The 19652-nt window shown below is 37.1% G+C and overlaps 1 protein-coding gene across 3 annotated transcripts in view; it reads right to left on the reverse strand.

The window, feature by feature from the left end:
- The window catches only part of ALG6 (ALG6 alpha-1,3-glucosyltransferase), a 73504-nt gene extending 54068 nt beyond the window's left edge, over positions 1-19436 (reverse strand). The window contains exons 1-4 of one of the 3 annotated variants that reach the window (XM_025288559.3): positions 19295-19433; positions 16466-16734; positions 6646-6681; positions 2303-2387 (exon numbers count right to left, since the gene is read on the reverse strand). In XM_025288559.3, the coding sequence (XP_025144344.1) occupies positions 2303-2370 (68 nt within the window). In that variant the 5' untranslated portion in view covers positions 2371-2387; positions 6646-6681; positions 16466-16734; positions 19295-19433. Of the gene's footprint in view, positions 1-2302; positions 2388-6645; positions 6682-16465; positions 16735-19294 lie in introns of all 3 variants that reach the window. The other 2 variants (XM_044944899.2, XM_025288558.3) reach the window with 2 other exon arrangements.
- Between the last annotated feature and the right edge of the window lie 216 nt (positions 19437-19652).

Raw genomic sequence — 19652 nt, forward strand, 5'->3', positions numbered from 1 at the left:
TGTTTTAAAAAGCAACATACTCAGGGTAGGTGGACACTTCTCCTACCCTAGGTGATAAACCATGCCTGCACTGAGCCAGGCATTTCTATTAATGATTGCTTTAAGGGTGGAAAAGATTTTGCTCCATAACAAAAAGAGACGTAAAAAATAAGGTATTTTTATTATTCCTGCCTTGAATATGGTTGTACAAAGTCACAGTGCTGGTAGCCTTGGCAGTCATCTGATCTTGAGGCAAAAAGCCTCAGGATGAAAAGCCAACATGCCAAGAAGAAAGGAAAGGAAGAAAATGGAAAAGCCTGAGTTTTTTAACTGCTATCATTGAGCTACTTTACCAGCCCTGCAAAGACCTACTTATGGAGATAATTATTTTATTGCTTAAACTACTATTAGGTTTTCTACTGCTGCTAAGTCACTTCAGTCGTGTCCGACTCTGTGCAACCCCATAGACGGCCTCCCACCAGGCTCCCCATCCCTGGGATTCTCCAGGCAAGAACACTGGAGTGGGTTGCCATTTCCTTCTCCAATGCATGTGAGTGAAGGGTGAAAGTGAAGTCGCTCAGTCATGTCTGACTCAGCGACCTCATGGACTGCAGCCCACCAGGCTCCTCCGTTCATGGGATTTTCCAGGCAAGAGTACTGGAGTGGGGTGCCATTGCCTTCTCCAAGGTTTTCTACTACTTAATGCCAAAAGTGCTTCTGACATCACACATTAAGGAATTGTCATTATAAAAATTATAAAAATTGCCATTTAAAGAAAAAAGTTGCTTGCATCTATCACTTTCAACTATGTATAATGAAATGGAATAAATCAGTTTTTAAATCTAGAATTATAAAAGTGACATTTTAAAACTTTACCTGATAGATTCTGATTTCATATTTCAGACAACTATATCACTTTAAAGTTTTGACTATAACTAACTTTCTAGATGAACACAGAAATACTTCACACTTGGGAAACTGAAGTTAAAAAATAAGAAACCATTCTTCAGTCACATTGCTAGGTAACAAAAATGGCAAACTAATCAAATTTGACAAAATTAGACAATTCAAAATATTTGAAATGTTATTTCCAATACAGATTTATACCCACTGTTGAAAATAGTGAACCTGTCCCAAGTATATATTTTCTGTTTTGTAAACTATGCCATTGAGATATATCTTTTTCAATGACAGTCATTATGAATGATATAACAATAAACTTCAAACTACGAAAAAAAAAAGAAATCACACCATTTAAACATTAGAACTTGGTGCTTTCACTGCCATGGCCTCTGATTCAATCCCTGGTCAGGGAAATAAGATCCTACAAGCTGTGCAGTGAGGTCAAAAACAACCAAAAAACAAATATGCACACATCTATTAAAAAAAAAAAAAACAAGAATATCAAATATTTAGCTGATCTCTATTATAAATACTCCAAATTTGGAGTAGGTAGAGCCAACCTGTTAATAGAAAGTTCAGTGTGAAATTCTTATATATAACTCTCTTTCATAAAGGAGTTAAATAAAAGCAGTGACCAAAGCAATCAAGAGAATGATAAAAACAGTTTGTACAACCAGGTTTAATCAAATAATCTACCAGGCACATAATAAGTAAAAAAAGAATACTGTCATCAATTATCAGAACATGTTCAACAAAAATGGCAATGCACAGATTTTTTGAAGACATAACTACAGCTAACATTTATTAAGAGCTCATTACACTTCAGGCAACTGGTGTAAGTGCTTTAAGTGAATCATTTTATTCAGTCTTCACAATAGCCCAGTGAAATATGTATTCTATTATTTCTATTCTATGAGTGATAAAACTGTGGCAGAGACAGTTAAATAACTTGCCAAAGCTCACACTGCCAGTAAAGAATACAGGCTCCATCTGAACACTAACACACACACATACACAGGCAGTCTGACTCAAACATCTACATTCTTCATCACTAAGCTACTTCTTCTTTACATCTCATATGTTCCTAACAGAGAAATTTTGAGAAACCGCCAAAAGAAATATTCTAAGCCCATAAACTTTCACAGTTTATATTCTGAGGAGCTTTCATGGCATACAGTGTCCTATCCTTAAAGTTCTAGTTTTGTATCATATTCCAGCTGGTAGCTGAGTATATGGTAACTTTCAGGAGGATAAAATTTCAAAATGAGCTGACAATATACAGGGTAACATATGTGACTTCAATAAATAGGAAGAGAGGATGCTAAAGATGAAGAAACAGTGTATTTTCCTTCTAAGTAACTTCACATAATCTACATTAACTGACTGATAAACAATAAAATCAAGTTAAAATTATCCATACCATTGTTTGATGGGTAAATTAAAAGTAATCTCTTGCCAGTGTCTCTGAGCTTCATAATCACCAAACATAGGGGGCTTTCCAGCACCTAAAATAATAAGGAAAAAAAAGCAAAATAAATTTATACTTTATTTATCATTGTCTTACGGCGATCACATTCAAGGAATGAGGAAGGGATACTGAGGTGACAACTGGGATAATGTTAGGGGAGCACACGAAGCTGAGTGGGAACCAAGAGATGTTCACTGCAGAGCACTCACCTTATGAGCTCCACTGCCTTCCTTTGCCCTAATAAACAGAACAGAACTTCCTGTCCCACTGTCAGCTACATAAGCTTTTTAAATTAGCATTTTCTGTTTACAAGAAAGCCAATTTTTGTTTATGTTCAACTCCCCTCCCCAGTATTTAGAGTATATAAGTACCTCCCTTAACACAATCAATATAAATTTCCCAAAGTTGCTTGTAAATTGGAATTTTGTAACTCCAGTTCACTGAAAGACTCAGTATTTTTCTTAAATGGCAAAAAATTCTATAAAGCAAAGAATCTTTAAAAAAAAATATATATATATATATATACTTTAGTATACTAATGATTTTATTTCCTCATGAAAATGTTCTAAACTATAAAGATAGTATAGATGGAAGAAAAGGACACAGAAGGGACTTCAAAAGTCAGAGATGAGGTCTGGATTGTGGCCCTGCTAGCACACTGAGTGACACTGTGACCCAGAGCGAATGACCTTAGCTCTCTAAGCCTCAGCACATTAAAAACAGAATCAATACTATCACACCTAAAGGACTGCTGGAATAAAGAAGATAATGAACATAAAATGCTCTGTGTAGTACCTGGTACACATAAACATTCAATAAATATTAATACTAATTAGGTTTCTCTTATTTTTATTTTTTTTGGCCATGCAGTGCAGCATGTGGGATCTTAGTTCTCTGACCAGGGATGGAACCCACACCCTATGGGCTAGAAACACCCAGTCTTGACCACCAGACCACCAGGGAAATCCTTTACTTAGTTTTTAATTAACCAGTTGATAATACTAATCACAAGATATCCAAGTTTATTTTTACTTCATGAGAAACACTGTAAACTATGCTGTCCAATAAGTATCATAAAACAATTGTAATAACATATGTCTATATTTTACAAAGAGCTTTTACAAACTATAAATAACTTAAGGTCAAGTATAGAACCAAAAACCAAAGACATTGATTAGGTCAGGGTTTGATGTCAAATGAATTATATTAAAAACTGCCAGTTCATAGTTAACTTCTAAATTGCAAATAAGGGATAATAGATCTTTAATAACTATCAATAGACAGTGTCTACTACATGCCAAATACAACAATGAAGTAGGGATTATTATCATCCCCAGTTCATAGCTGGCAAACTGGAAACAGGGTCACCGAGGTAATGAGTAGCACAGTCTGGCCTGGAACCCAGGCAGACCGGCTCCGTAATTCATGTTCCTAGCTCCTATTGTGTATTGCCTCACAACTTGGTTAAGTTGTTGCCTCAACAACTAGGTTGTTAACCCTAAATCATTTTACATGACATAAAGGTAATTCCACTTAGTAAATAGTAAACAAACCACTCTTTAGCTAGCAGTTGATTACAAAATTTTATGAGAAAGCCCGAATAGGTACAGTACAGACACAGGTTTCTCAATCAGCAAGTAAAAAAATCACATGTAGTCATATATTCATTAATCCATTGTAAAGGTGTACCACACTGGTGAAGGACATATTATCACTCTTTACTCTAACCCAGATGTTCTCTAGCTTTGAAACACAACATTAAGTAGATTTTTTGCATTTTAACAGCCATATTATACCACTATTCCTTAAATGCTAACATCTCCACCAAGGAGATACTCCCTTTAATCATGGGGAAAGCAGATTAACATCTCCAAAGGGTATACACAGTGAGTGACTGCCACAAAGAATTGCCCACAGTACAGACACATGGATACACACACACAAACCTACCCCTGTCTCTCTCTTGCAAAGTACTATGTCTTGTTCATTTTTGCTTTCTCCGGATGTAATTGCACCTAGCAGATTCTCTGTGAATGATGATGTAGCAAGGATGTCATATTATCAATATGATATAACAAGGATTTTAAGTTAAAAAAGATTTGAAATTTTGAGTCTCTGATTTTCCACTTACTAAATGTGCAACACTAAGCAGTTTGTGACGGACCAATTAATTATGCCAAGGCTACTTTAACACAATGCCCATACATTGGTTCCTGCCTCAAAACATCTTTAAAAGTTACTATCTGACATTTTGAAATTCCAAGCCTCTGTTCATGCTGCTTACTCCCTCTCCCTATTCATATAACTCTTGTATCAACTCATATCCAATGTTTAAGAACCATCTCAACTGCCAAATTCGCCACAAAACCTCCCCATATAAATTAAAAGCACACTGATCATTAATTATTGATTTCTCAGAAGGGCAAACTATAGACATCATACTTATGTAGATATATAATATGGTTAGATAGCACCACTGACTCAATAGACATGAATTTAAGCAAACTCCAGGACAGAGTGAAGGACAGGGAGGCCTGGAGTGCTGCAGTCCATGGGGTCGCAGAGTTGGACATGACTTAGTGACTGAACAACAACAATATATTTTAAGCATTACTCATCAAACCTCTATATTATTGTTTTATTATTCAAACAAGTGGTGAAATACTTATTTTCCTCACATGGGGCCAGGGATTCTCAGTGTGATTACGGAAAAAGAATTATTAGCAACTTCAGTAGTGAAAACATTTCTAAGTACTTAAGAGCAAAATAAACTGCCAAGAACTTTAGATGTAATTAATTTGATCCTCAACCTATGATTTTATCAGCATTTTACTGATGAAGAGACTAAAACTCTAAAATTTTAAAATAACTTGTGCACCGTCACACAGTCAGTAAGACACAGTAACATTCAAACTCACAGGCGTTTAATCTCAGTGCCTGAGTCCTTGTCAGAGCAGAAATGATTTGAATATATATAGAACCATGAGTTGAATAAGAAATAGAAGACAAGAGACATTACAAAAAATTAACACCAAAGGAAATGAAAACCTGTTACCACAATATCTCAGAGCAGTATCTCCTCCTTTTGTTTAACAAACAGCATATAAAAAAAGCAGAAATCAAAATAGGTAAGTAAAGCAGGTTTTTAAAAAGGAAAAAAATTGACTTCTCATGATACTTATGTTTTCAGTATCATATATTTGGTCACATGATTATACTATTTTCTAATAGCTACCTAAATGAGAATTTTAGTTCCAATGGACACAGAATATGATTTTTCCAGAGTTCAAAGGAAACATATTGTGAGACATACAGTATATACTTTCAATTAAAACTTGCTCCATTAACTGAACAGAATGGGAAATTAACCTACAATTTTTTTAAAAAAGGAAAATAATTCCCCAATGAATTAACTGCATCCTTGCATGTGCATTTTATAGATGTACGTATGTACGCTGGTGGGTATGCTTCTCTTTTTAAGCATACAGCTACTGTCTATAGGAAGATAGGAATTGACTTTTATTGTCTGTTTTTCTTTGTTTTTTGGTCCACTGGGATAATAAAAGTCATAGAGAATCTTAAGTAATTTCCTATACCTGAAAAAATCCAACTATCTAGATTTTCTGAAATTGCTCTAGACTTGTGGTCAATGTGGAGGAATTTACTACCATTCTCTAACAAATAGAAGAATGGATAATGACTCTCTTTAGGGTTGAGAAACAAGTTTCTATCCAGAGTCTGACCTACTTCAATAAATTCAGCTGACACTGGCTATGAAATTAGTACTTAAGTTTTTAAAACTGCTAAAGTGCCCTTAAAGCAACCCAGAAGGACAACCCAACTGCACCTAAGGGAGCTTCACTTGAGAAGGGCAAAAAGGATTCCTTCTACTGTGATTAATTCTACAAATTCATTTACATGAAATTCAGAATTACATAAAGAAAACATATTAATGTACATTTACAAAGCTCCAATTTTGTCTCATTCTTAGGAAAATGAGCTTAAGCACCACTTAAATGTTCATTTTATTAATTGCTGAATTGTTCAGAATTATGTTAGAATTTAAAAAACAAGTAGTTTCTTTGATAACAATATGTACTAATTGCCTTTACATTGAAATTTTAAACATTCTAAGAGAAGAGAATATGGCTAAAATTTTCCCTAATAATTCCCCTTTTATATGTTCCCAGTGAGTAAGAAGAAACATCACAAATAACAATGGGTAAGCGGAGAGAAAGTATACAGTATGTGCATCTCCAAAGAAGAAATAATGGACGAATACTAAGCAAGCTCACCTGAGCTTCCGCACTCCAGGGTTTCCTAATTACGATCTGAAGCAAAACGAAAAGCAAACTAAAATAAGCACGTTAAAAACAAACTATAATCAAAAAAGATTTCAATTATAGAGGGGAAAAAAATCTCAACAGAATCACAGACGTTACACTCTAATTAATCCTCCCAATCTCCGATGATACAGAAGTTTGTCACATGCGAATGTTGTTAACACTTTTTATGACAGAGTTGGGAACTCTGACAGAATAACCATTTGGGCATTTCTATTTTTCTCATCTGAAAAATGATTTAAAAAAAATGTAACAACCACCTACAAAAGATGCTACAAATATTTCCATGTACAGTAACAATACTCTTCTTACAGAGTGGTCCCAAAGTACTCTTGTCCTGTTGACTTTCTCAGAAGACAGTTTAAGAGTAAGGTTTAACTTTTTTGAAGTACAGTTGATTTACAATGTTGTGCTAGTTTCAGGTGTACAACAAAGAGATTCAGTTATACATACATATATATCTACTTTTCCAGATTCTTTTTCCTTATAGATTATTCAAGATATTGAATATAGTTTCCTGTGCTATAAAGTATGGCCTTATTGATTATCTATTTTATATATAGTAGTATATATATGTTATTCCCAACCTTCTGAGTATCCCTCCCACCTTTTCCCCTTTGGTAACTGTAAGTTTGTTTTCTGTGTCTGCGAGTCTGTAAGTTTTTAAATAAGTTCATTTTGATTCCACATATATATGATATCACATGATATTTGTCTTACATATTTCCAAAGACAACTTTTAATTGGGTTTTTCCTTAGCCCTCCATAACCCATTCCAGCTACCAAGTAACTCCCTCCTTCCATTCATTAACAAAGTTCCTAAAAGTTGCTGTCTACTTATGAACTCCCACTTAGTCATTTATGGTCTGATAATTAGGACGCTCACAATGGCCTCCTAGTGATCCTCTATTTTAAATTTTCATTGTATTTGACATGTCTAGAATTTGACAGTTGCTTACTTGCTAAGTCGCTTCAGTCGTGTCCGACTCTGTGCGACCCCACAGACAGCAGCCCACCAGGCTCCCCTGTCCCTGGGATTCTCCAGGCAAGAACACTGGAGTGGGTTGCCATTTCCTTCTCCAAGAATTTGACAGTTAGCTAGTCCTTATTTTTTAAAATTCCCTGATTTCCTGGCTTCCAGGATAGTAACTTCTCTAGGCTCTAATCCTACATCGTTTCTTCTCAGTCACCTTTTATCATTTCCCTTTCTCCATGGTTAAATCTTGTTTTCTCAGCGGTTAAATCTGTTTTCCTTTTACAATACAGACACTCCCAACTCTGTGGCTTCAACCATCATCTGTATCAACCTTTTGTAAACATCAAAATAACCTGTGGATCTTTAAAAAATACCGATGAAACTAGTTTCCTGCAACATGGCAGACACAGAAAGTCAGAAAAACATCTCCAGTACAGGAAAAGTACATATTTTTTAATTATTTATTTTATATGTTATACATATACAATTTTAATGTATGGCTGAATTAGCAGCAAAATAATAAAATTCTTTAGAGTCCAGAAACAAACAAACCAAAAAAAGGATAGACCCAGAAGAGTAAGCATTTGTCCTGAGGGTATCCAAACATCTTTAAGTGGCCACTACCCAAGGTACTGACCAGCTCAATGCCATGAGTAAGGAGGTAAAGCTTTGTACTAGAACAGACAGGAATTCAGTGTCAGAATAATCTCTACTAGAATCAATCTTTGACAAGATAGTGAAGATAATATTTATCTCTAGGTTGGCTCTTAGTAGTACATGAAAAAAGAAGTCTCCCCAAAATTCCTAACCATATGCCGACACTCACCCTGTTTGGGACCTGAATTCATGTGAAGTATATGCCAAAGAAATCTTGAGATGAAAATCTGGTTTGACTTTTGCTAAAAGTGCCCAGGTACCTGGCAGGAGGCAACACAAACCCTCTGTGAAAAAATACACAGTAAACTCAGGCCTCAAAGAATTTCCACAAGATGTAAGTATTAGGTAATATGAGCTCACAATTCAAAAAAATCACTAACCTCATGAAGAAACAAAATACTATAAGCAAGAGTCATCAGAAACAAACTATGAAATCAGACGGCAGATATCAGAATTTTCTGATAGGTAATATAAAATAAGCATGGTTAGTCTATTTAAAGACAAAACAGAACACACTGAGAGTATGCTGAGGAACAAGAGATGATTAGAAAGATCAAGAAGATCCAAACAGGAAACAAGCAGAAGTTGTGGAAATTAAAAATATAATAGCTGAAATCTGAAAACTCAATAGACAAGTAAAAAAACAGATCAAACACAATTAGAAAAGTAATGAACAAGAAGACAGATCTGATGATTATAAAGAAAGCAGTGTGAAGACACTGTAAGATGCAAAATAAAAGCAATTATAAAGTAGAGGAAAGAATGAAAAGACCCAACATATATCTAATAAGACTTTGCACAGGGAGATTAGAAATGAGAAAGAAGTATTTGAAGAGATAACAAAATTATTCTCTGCTATACCACCTACACTTGGCACAAAGTGAATGTCCAACGCATATCTGTTGAATGATTAAAAGAACAAAGATATAACATATTTCTACCAGAGTTCTACAAGAAAGAAAAAGAATGAGAAGGGACAATGGCTGAGCATTTTCTCAAGAAACAGAAGGTACAACTCCCTAGAGACAGAAATCAAAAATCCTAAGAGGATAAATTTTTTAATATTCACATGTAGATATACCACAGTGCAACTGCAGCAAGAAAGAAAAGACGTATCATCTACTAAGGAAAGACAAAGTGACAGCTGATGTCTGAACGTCAGCAACAGAAACTAGAAAACAATGAAAGAAGATTTTTGAAGTATTGATATTAAGAGAAAATAACTGTCAATACAGAATCCAATACCCATAAAAACTTCACAACAAAGAGGAAAATAAAGGTATTTTCAGTCAAAAATGGAGTTTGCCAACAACAGACTCTCAAAAAAACTCTTCTGAAGATGTACTTCAGGAACAAAGAAAAGGATCTCAAAGAAAGATATACTATGTAAGATGGACAAATAAAGAAAATGAGGGTAAACCTAAGTAAATATTAATTATATAAAGCACCAGTGACTAACACCTAAAATCATGAAAGAAATAAAATCTTAGGCAATAATACCATTTTAATTTGAGGCAGGAAGTAAAGATTTATAACTATAGTTAAAATGTTTCTAAGGCCCTAGCATTGTTCGTGGAGAAGGCAATGGCACCCCACTCCAGTACTCTTGCCTGGAAAATCCCATGGACGGAGGAGTCCATGGGGTCGCTAGGAGTCGGACATGACTGAGTGACTTCACTTTGACTTTTCACTTTCATGCATTGGAGAAGGAAAGGGCAACCCACTCCAGTGTTCTTGCCTGGAGAATCCCAGGGACGGGGGAGGCTGGTAGGCTGCCGTCTCTGGGGTCACACAAAAGTCAGACACGACTGAAGCGACTTAGCAGTAGCAGCATTGTTCAAGACACCATTATAGATTTTGTTAGGCTAAATATGTATATGAAAAATACTGAGTAAGTCCTGAAAGGACAAAATAAAGTATACCCTGCAAGTCAGGAAGAGAGACAAAATGGAATTAGGGAGGGGAATTGGTTAGACAGATTTCAATCACAGGGATTCAGAGGTAGAGGGTAAAAGAATAGAAAAAGATGTATCAACCAAAAAATAAGCTAAAGAAAACTAGTAAAGCAGTATTAATTTTAGATAAAACAGACTTTAAGACAAAAAGCATTACTGTAAATAAACAAGGACATGACAGTGATGTCATAAAATTCAACTCACAAGCAAAAAAATTTTAAATCACCTAATTATACTGATTCAAAATATTCAAAAGGAATTGACAAAAACAAACTGCCACTCTGTCAATAACTGGTAGATCAATTTGGCAAGAATCAGTAAGAATATAAAAAAACTGCATCAGAACAATTGACATTGAGTAAACGGATATATGCAGATTATTGAACTGGAGAATATATACATATTAAGCACACACAGAGCATTTTAAAAAACTGATCACATACTAGCCCGAGTTTTAACACATTTCAAAGAATTAGTCCCATACATAAAGACTCTCTTTCTGTTGTTATTTTCTACTATACAATTAAATTTAAAATATCAAAGAGATCATTGTTAAAGCCTAAATATTTAAAAATTTTTAAATATACTTTCAAATTATTCATGAGTCAAAGCAAAATCACAATAGAAAGTAGAAAATATTACCTGTAGGGTGGTACTTGATAGAAAATGTGTAGCCTAAATGACTTAATTAGAAAGAAATGACTGAAACTTAATAAGTTAAAGCATGTGCTGAACAGCTAATGTAAGAATAAAGCCAAGCATACTACTGAGGGGATAAGAAAAGCTCAAATTATTTTTGAAAACACTAATAAAATCAATAAATGTCTAGTAAGGCTGATTTTTTAAAATGAATCAACATAAACCATATCTGAAATGAAAGAGGAAACCATAACTAGTTATACAGCAAAGATATAAAAGGCAAGAAAACATGATAATTTATGTCACTACATTTTATTTTTTATTTTAATTTTTATTGGAGTATAGTTGATTTACCATGTTACTACTTTCTGTTGTTACTTTCTGTTGCATAGCAGAGTGAGTCAGTTATACATATACATATATATATGTGTATATATATGTATGTATATGTATATATATATGTATATACATATATATACACCCACTCTTTTTTCCATATAGGTTATTACAGAGTATTGAATAAAGTTCCCTAAGCTATACAGTAGGTCCTCAATAGTTCTCTCTTTTATATATAGTAGAGTGTATATGTCAACCCCAGTCTCCCAATTTATCCCTCTCCGTCTAGTCAAGGCTATGGTTTTCCCAGTGGTCAGGTACAGAAGTGAGAGTTGGACCATAAAGCTGAGCGCAGAATTAATGCTTTTGAACTGTGGTGTTGGAGAAGACTCTTGAGAGTCCCTTGGACTGCAAGGAGATCCAACCAGCCCATCCTAAAGGAGATCAGTCCTGGGTGTTCATTGGAGGGACTGACGTTGAAGCTGAAACTCCAATACTTTGGCCACCTGATGTGGAGAGCTGACTCATTTGAAAAGACCCTGATGCTGGGAAAGATTGAGGGCAGGAGGAGAAGGGGATGACAGAGGATGAGATGGTTGGATGGCATCACCGACACAATGGACATGGGTTTGGGCAAACTCCAGGAATTGGTGATGGACAGGGAGGCCTGGTGTGCTGCGGTTCATGGGGTCACAAAGAGTCAGACACAACTGAGTGACTGAACTGAACTGAACGATACATTTTGGGGCTTCCCTGATAGCTCAGTTGGTAAAGAATCCGCCTGCAATGCAGGAGACCCCAGTTCAATTCCTAGTTCAGGAAGATCCCCTAGAGAAGGAACAGGCTACCCACTCCAGTATTTTTGGGCTTCCCTTGTGGCTCAGCTGGTAAAGAATCACCTGCAATGCATGAGACCAGGGTTCAATCCCTGGATTGGGAAGATCCCCTGGAAAAGGGAAAGGCCATCCACTCCAGTAGTCCATGGGATCACAAAGAATCAGACACCACTGAGCGACTTTCACAACACATTTTAAAACTCAGTTGAAATGGGCAAATTCTTAGAAAAATATAAATTATAAAATAAATCAAGAAGAAACAGAAAGCCCAAATGTTCTATAACCATTAAGGAATTTAAATCACTGAATATTTTCCCACAAAGAGAATTTTAGACCCAAATAGTTTTGTTAGCAAGTTCTAGCCAAGCATTTAAACTACAGACAATTCCATGGGACTTCCCTGGTGTTTCCACAGGACTGCGCTTCCACTGCAGCGGGGCACAGGTTCAATCCCTGGTCAGGAAACTAGGATCCTACAAGCCATATGGCGTAGCCAAAAAAATAATAAATGAATCACAAACAATTTCAATTCTGAATACTATTCCAGATTATAGGAAAAGAGGGTATGCGCCCTAATTCATTTTATGTGGCTAGCATATCCTTGATAAATTTGACAAAGGAATTTCAAAAAGTAAAACTGCAAGCCAATTTTATTTGTGAGCATGGATGATAAAATCATACATAATTAATAAGCCAATCTGCAATATACTTTTTAAAAAAGGTACTATATCACAAATAGAGTTATGCCAGCAATGCAAGGTTGGTTCAATGCTAGAAAGAACAAAAACATACTCAATGATAAATTAAAAGCACCTGTTAAATTTAAGAACAAGATAAAGATGCCTGAATCATTACTTCAACACTGTAATAAACTACTAGAATTAAGAAGACAAGAAAAAAGAAAGAAAAAGGATAGGGAGTAAAAAAGAGGAAATAATACTCTAATTCACAGATCAGGAAATAATACTCTAATTCACAGATCACTTTTTTTTACACAGAAGTTTCAAAACATGGGCTTCCCTTGTGGCTCAGCTGGTAAAGAATCCACCTGCAATGTGGGAGTCCTGGGTTCAATCCCTGGGTTGGGACGATCCCCTGGAGAAGGGAAAGGCTACCCACTCCAGTATTCTGGCTTAGAGAATTTCAGGGACTGTATAGTCCACGGGGTCACAAAGAGTCAGACATGATTGAGCAACTTTCACTTCACTTCAAAACATACTCCAGATAAATTATCATTTTTGGAAGGTTGCCAAATATTAACAAATCAACCACATTTTCATTCCCCCGGAACAGGCATTTAGATAAGCAATTTTTTTAATGATATCATCTACAATGGGGAGGGAAAAAATATATAGGATATCTAGCAATACACCTAAGAAAAGGTGGGTAAAACTTTCATGTAGAAAACTATAAAATTTTGTTGAAAAACATTAAAGATTTAAATAAATGGAGAAACATACCATCTTAATGAATTAGAAGCCTTACTATGCTAATGATTGCCAATTCACCCAAATTAATCAATGGTATAGAATATAACTCCAATTAAAATCCAAACAGAGTTTTCATACAACTTTAACAATCTGATTTTTTAAAAAGACATATATGAGGAATTCCCTGATGGTCCAGTGATTAAGACTTGGCACTTTCACTGCTGTGGCTCAGGTTCAATCCCTGGTATTAGGGAACTAAGACCCCATAGAGCAGAGTCAAAGCACTGACTAAGGAATAAAATATATTTGAGTTACAGTTGTCATTTATCAGTTGTCTCATTTTCCATTTGTAAATTAGAAATAATACCTATCTTCAGTGGTTGTGATACTAAGGAAAGTACTCAATGTCTAGCATTTGGTAAATACTTATAAAACAGTAACTCTACCTCTATTATTATGATTGTCTCATTTGTCTCTTTACATCCAACTTTCTTCCTACAATCATTTTTCATAATAATAAAATAGTAAAAAATAAGTTATTTTTATAAAACACAGCTAACTACACAGCCAAATCTCCAGCCATGCCTCCCTATCCTTTCTTTCCTTCTTTTTATGCTGTCTAATACCAAATACTTACAACCATGCTCTCATGCCACCTACCATATCTCTGCACATGTTCTACTGTCTAGAATACATTCCCCATTTTATTTGCATAGCAAATTCCAACTTATCTTTCAAACCTTGAATTCAAACGCCATCCTGTGAAAAGTCTTCTGCAATGCATCCTGATCATTTTCTATGTTAACATTGAAACTCACACTTCAACATTTAATTATCACATTGTATTGTGACTCAAAATTCTCCAAGCCAGGCTTCAACAATACATGAACTGTAAACTTCCAAATGGTCAAGCTGGTTTTAGAAAAGGCAGAGGAATCAGAGATCAAATTGCCAACATCTGATGGATCATCAAAAAAGCAAGAATATTCCAGAAAAACATCTACTTCTGCTTTATTGACTATGCCAAAGCCTTTGACTGTGTGGATGACAAGAAACTGGAAAATTCTTAAACAGATGGGAATACCAGACCATCTGGTATTCCTCTTGGTCTGCCTCTTGAGAAACCTGTATGCAGGTCAGGAAGCAACAGTTAGAACTGGACATGGAACAACAGACTGGTTCCAAATAGGAAAAGGAGTATGTAAAGGCTGTATACTGTCACCTTGCTTATTTAAGTCATATGCAGAGTACATCATGAGAAATGCTGGACTGGATGAAGCACAAGCTGGAATCAAGATTGCTGGGAGAAATATCAATAACCTCAGATATTCAGATGACACCACCCTTATGGCAGAAAGCAAAGAAGAACTAAAGAGCTTCTTGATGAAAGTGAAAGAGGAGAGAGAAAAAGTTGGCTTAAAGTTCAACATTCAGAAAACTAAGATCATGGCATCCAGTCCCATCATTTCATGGCAAATAGATGGGGAAACAGTGGAAACAGTGACAGACTTTATTTTGGGGGGCTCTAAAATCACTGCAGGTGGTAACTGCAGCCGTGAAATTAAAAGACGCTTGATCCTTGAAAAAGCAGTTATGACCAACCTAGACAGAATATTAAAAAGCAGAGACATTACTTTGCCAACAAAGGTCGGGCTAGTCAAGGCTACAGTTTTTTCAGTAGTCATGTATGGATGTGAAAGTTGGACTATAAAGAAAGCTGAGTGCCAAAGAATTGATACTTTTGAACTGTGGTGTTGGAGAAGACTCTTGAGAGTCCCTTGGACTACAAGGAGATCATACCAGTCCATCCCAAAGGAAATCAGTCCTGAATATTCATTGGAAGGACTGATGCTAAAGCTGAAACTCTAATACTTTGGCCACCTGATGCGAAGAACTGACTCATTTGAAAAGACCCTGATGCTGCAAAAGATTGAAGGCAGGAGGAGAAGGGGACGACAGAGGATGAGATGGTGTGGATGCATCACCGACTCAATGGACATGAGTTTGAGTAAACTCCGGGAGTTGGTGATGGACAGGGAGGCCTGGTGTGCTGCAGTCCACTATGGGGTCGCAAAGAGTCGGACACAACTGAGCAACTGAACTGAACTGATTGTGACTACTTATCTACTAAAATGGAGACCCCTTTAAGTATTAGATATTCACCTTAAATTTCTAGCCCTTAGCACAGTGCCTGGAATAGGAGAGGTATTAAGTAAATACTCACAAGGTTAAATTTAATCCCACCCCCAATCTCCAGGACCAGACTCCATCCCCACCCCCACTCCATTTCTTTCATATCATTCCCAATCTTATTCTCCACTGCTGTCTTCCTTTCAAGGTAGTAATATGCCTTCTCTACCCTGGGCTTTCCAGGTGGCATTAGTGGTAAAGAACCTGCCTGCCAATGCAGGAGACATAACAGACTCAGGTTTGATCCCTGGGTCGGGAAGATCCCCTGGACGAGGACATGGCAACCTTTTCCAGTATCTTTGTCTGGAGTATCCAATGGACAGAGGAGCCTGGCAGGCTACAGTCTATAGCATTGCAAAGAGTCGGACACAAGTGAAGGAACTTAGCATGCATACAAAAGCCTTCTCTACCCTAAACAAAAAAACCTTCTTTGATTCCGCTCCCCCTCTGAAGTACTAGCTCATTTCTCTCTTCAACAGCTAAGAGATAACTGTTTATCAATTTGTCATCTTCCCAGTTAGAATACATCTTTCTTTTCTCATATTACAAAGCCTGTGCTTCTATTTAGCTCTTATACAAATTCTATTTATTAGCCTTAGATGTTTAAGTGCCTTTTCTTGACTACACTAATAAAACCTGAAATTCTTCTCTGTCTCGGTCAGAAAACTATAAACTATTACCCAAAACAAAAAACCTCAAAAAGCAGACAAAAAGATTCAAAAAAATTCACATATTAAATGAAAAATGTGTTACCTGAGTAAGAATTAAGAGAAACTGTCCACCGTACTGTCAGTCCTAGTAAGACTGCAGCTGTCAGCAAGTACCATTTCTCCATATTTTTTCTTCGAATTCAGGAAGAGGAAAAAAATACTAATACAGGAATACTTTTAACATGCAGTCAATCACTTCTTTTCTTGATCAGAGAAATATTATCAATTATTTGGAATTAGGAGTTTGAGAGGATTTTAATTGATGCTTCGTTTCCAGTTAAATATTGATTTTTATCTCGAGGAAGAAGTAACCTGCAGGGAAAACAAAAAAGATATCAAGATTTAGCTGAGCATAGTGCCCAAACAACAAACATTAAACCAAAGAGAAAGATGGAGAAATGGGGAAAGCGGATAATTTTAAGTTCCTTATTCCTAGTCCTCCAGTCAGGAAATGAACCTCAAAAGGTTAGCTCTCCAGGACTTTCCAGGTGGTCCAGTGGTTAAGAGTCCTTGCTCCCAATGCAGGGAATTCGAGTTTGATCCCTGGTCCTTGGGGAACTAAGATTCCATGTGCCAATCAGTGAGGCCAAAAATAAAATAAAGGAAATTTAGAGAAACTAGGACTTGCTAGATTGGAAAATAAAACAGTTTGATACTCAAAAGATTAATCAATTAATTAATTCAGGGAATTCCTGAATTCCCTTGAGGGCTCCATGCTTTCATTGCCAAGGATACAGGTTCAATCCCTGGTCAGTGAACTAAGAACCCACAAGCTATGCAGTGCTAAATTTTAGGGGAAAATTGGCACATTTAACCTATAGGTCAAAAAAGTATTTTTCTTACTTAAAAATAGCAAAGAACAACTCTAGAATTAATAAGTCTAGCATCTCAAAAAGTTAGAATGACTCGAAGCATTTAATAAGGCTATGTGAATGTATTATTCAAATTTTATTTATACAAATTCCCTTTTACTTTCCTCCCTCTTACTGCATCCACCTTTGATCATTTCATTGATCACAAGATATTCTACCAGAGGCAAGGGAGGAGGAAAAATTAAAATAAATCAGTTTCTCACATTGATTCCAGGTTTGACACAGTTTATGGGCCATTATAAACTTTTCAAATCCTTTTCTAATCCAACTCAAAAAGCCCCTTTTAACGTGTTGCACTATATATTCCAGAATTGCAACACAACACTCTATTTTCTGCAGAGATATCAAGTTTAAAATTGATTTTACAAATGCTAAGTCCTGGATTTAAAAATCCATAACTTAACTGATATTCCACTGTGGAAATTTTAATCAGTAATACAACCAAGTTAAATGAATTATCCACAGTTCTAAATGATCATATTTAAATAACAAAAATAAGAAAAAATCAATGACCCTTAATAATCATAATGAACTTTAAAAAAAGAATAACAATGCTTAACTAATAATACGCTGATCAAGTTTTTTGTTTGTTTGCTTTCTGGCCTCACCAAAGGGCTTGTGGGATCTCAGTTCCCCAACCAGGGACTGAACCCAGGCAATGGCAATGAAAGCCCGAAATCCTAACCATTAGGCCACCAGGGACCTCCCTGATCAAGTTTGTTAAAAACACAATGGCGGAACTGCTGACAGATGAAAGGATCATATCCAAAAAGATTTAGACAACATCTATGATGGGCCAAATCTAACTCCAGAAATCATTGCAGGGATAATAAATTCAAAGTTCTGCACTTAAACGTCAAAACAAACAAACAAAAAACTGCTTGAGTACTGAAAGGGAGGCAACACATAACAGATCAGCTCTTGATGGACCCAGATGACCCTGATGACCAGTGTTAGATTAAATGTTAGGAAAACTTTTCTAACTAGAGTTGTCCAAAAATTAAATGAGCTTCTTCTTAAGAAAGGAGTTACTCTTTAAAAGGTTCACACAAGGACTTCCCTGGTGGTCCAGTGGCTAAGACTCTGCACTCCAGATGCAAGTGACCCAGATTCGATCCCTGGTCAAGGAACTAGATCCCACATGTTGCTTCCTGATTTAAGTGGTTGTTAAAAGATGTGTTTACTTAATGATAAATCAGTTAGTTACAATTTATGGTTTGTGGACAGTATTTTCTTTTTACATGTTATAATAAAAGTTACAAAGGAAATAACATTTATTTGTCAACTAGAATATAAGCTCCAAGCAAGCTGGGATCCTCCTATCTTAGCCGCTGCCCAGTTCCCTGCTCATAGAACAAGGCTGGCACAGAGCAGGTAACTCAAAAGTATCTGCTGAATGGAGATCTTCGGGTGAAGAAGGGAGGTACCCAATTGCACTGAGTCCTTTGTGGTTTAAAGATATTATCATATGAAATTCTTAACCGATCTGTTCTCCTAGAACAGTAAAAAGGGTTGTTTTTGTTTTCTGTTTTATTTTACTATTTTTCCTTTCTGTACAACAAAAAGTACAGTAGCTTCCTAACCCATTCTCGCGGGCAGCAGAGAATTCTTCTGTCCCACTTCTGTCTCAGCAGAAAAAATGTCTGTCGTCCACGTCCCAGGGCCAAACTTGTTCCTTTCGGTCCGAAAAGGTCCCTCCCCCAGGTGAACAGCACAACCAGGGAGTGTTGCTATCCCAGGCGAGGACATCTCGCCAAAGAGCCCCCTCTTGGTGTGTCTGCCCCCCTCAGGACCGCAGGAACAAGGGTGCCAAGCTTTCCAGTCCAGGATATCCCCCATGATCACCGCATCCCCCACCCGGCCCCCAATCGAGCCTGCGGGCGGGACTGAGGAGGCTTCGCTTCCCCAGAGCGGAGCAGAGCCGGGAGCCAGCCAGCCAAGCCCCAGGCCCTCCCCACTCCCTTCAAGCGCCCCAGAATTCCAGGGACCCGGCCTCTTACCCCACCGCTCTCCGAACGTAGGGAATCGCGCCGCAGCAGGTTTCAGGAAGGCGCCTGCGCGCTCGCCCCCGCGGCGAAGAGTCCTGCCGGCCTGCCTTCCGCGTCCGCGTACTCGCGCACCGTCCGCGTGCCCGGAGCGGGAGCGAGCCCGTCGAGCGTGTGGGGAGGGGCGGGGAAAAGGCGCGGAGTGGAGAAGGCGGGCTTCGGCGGCAAAGCACGAGCCGCTGGAATCCGAGAGGCCTGGTGTCCGGGTGAGGCTTGGGGCAGGTGGAAAGCCCCTTGCTCTTCTTTCCTGGGATCGTGGCCAAGGCCTGAGCGGCTGCTTAGTCCACGGATTCCTGTTAGGGGAGCGTCCTGG

Source organism: Bubalus bubalis, chromosome 6, assembly GCF_019923935.1.
Source record: "Bubalus bubalis isolate 160015118507 breed Murrah chromosome 6, NDDB_SH_1, whole genome shotgun sequence".
NCBI classification, from domain to species: domain Eukaryota; kingdom Metazoa; phylum Chordata; class Mammalia; order Artiodactyla; family Bovidae; genus Bubalus; species Bubalus bubalis.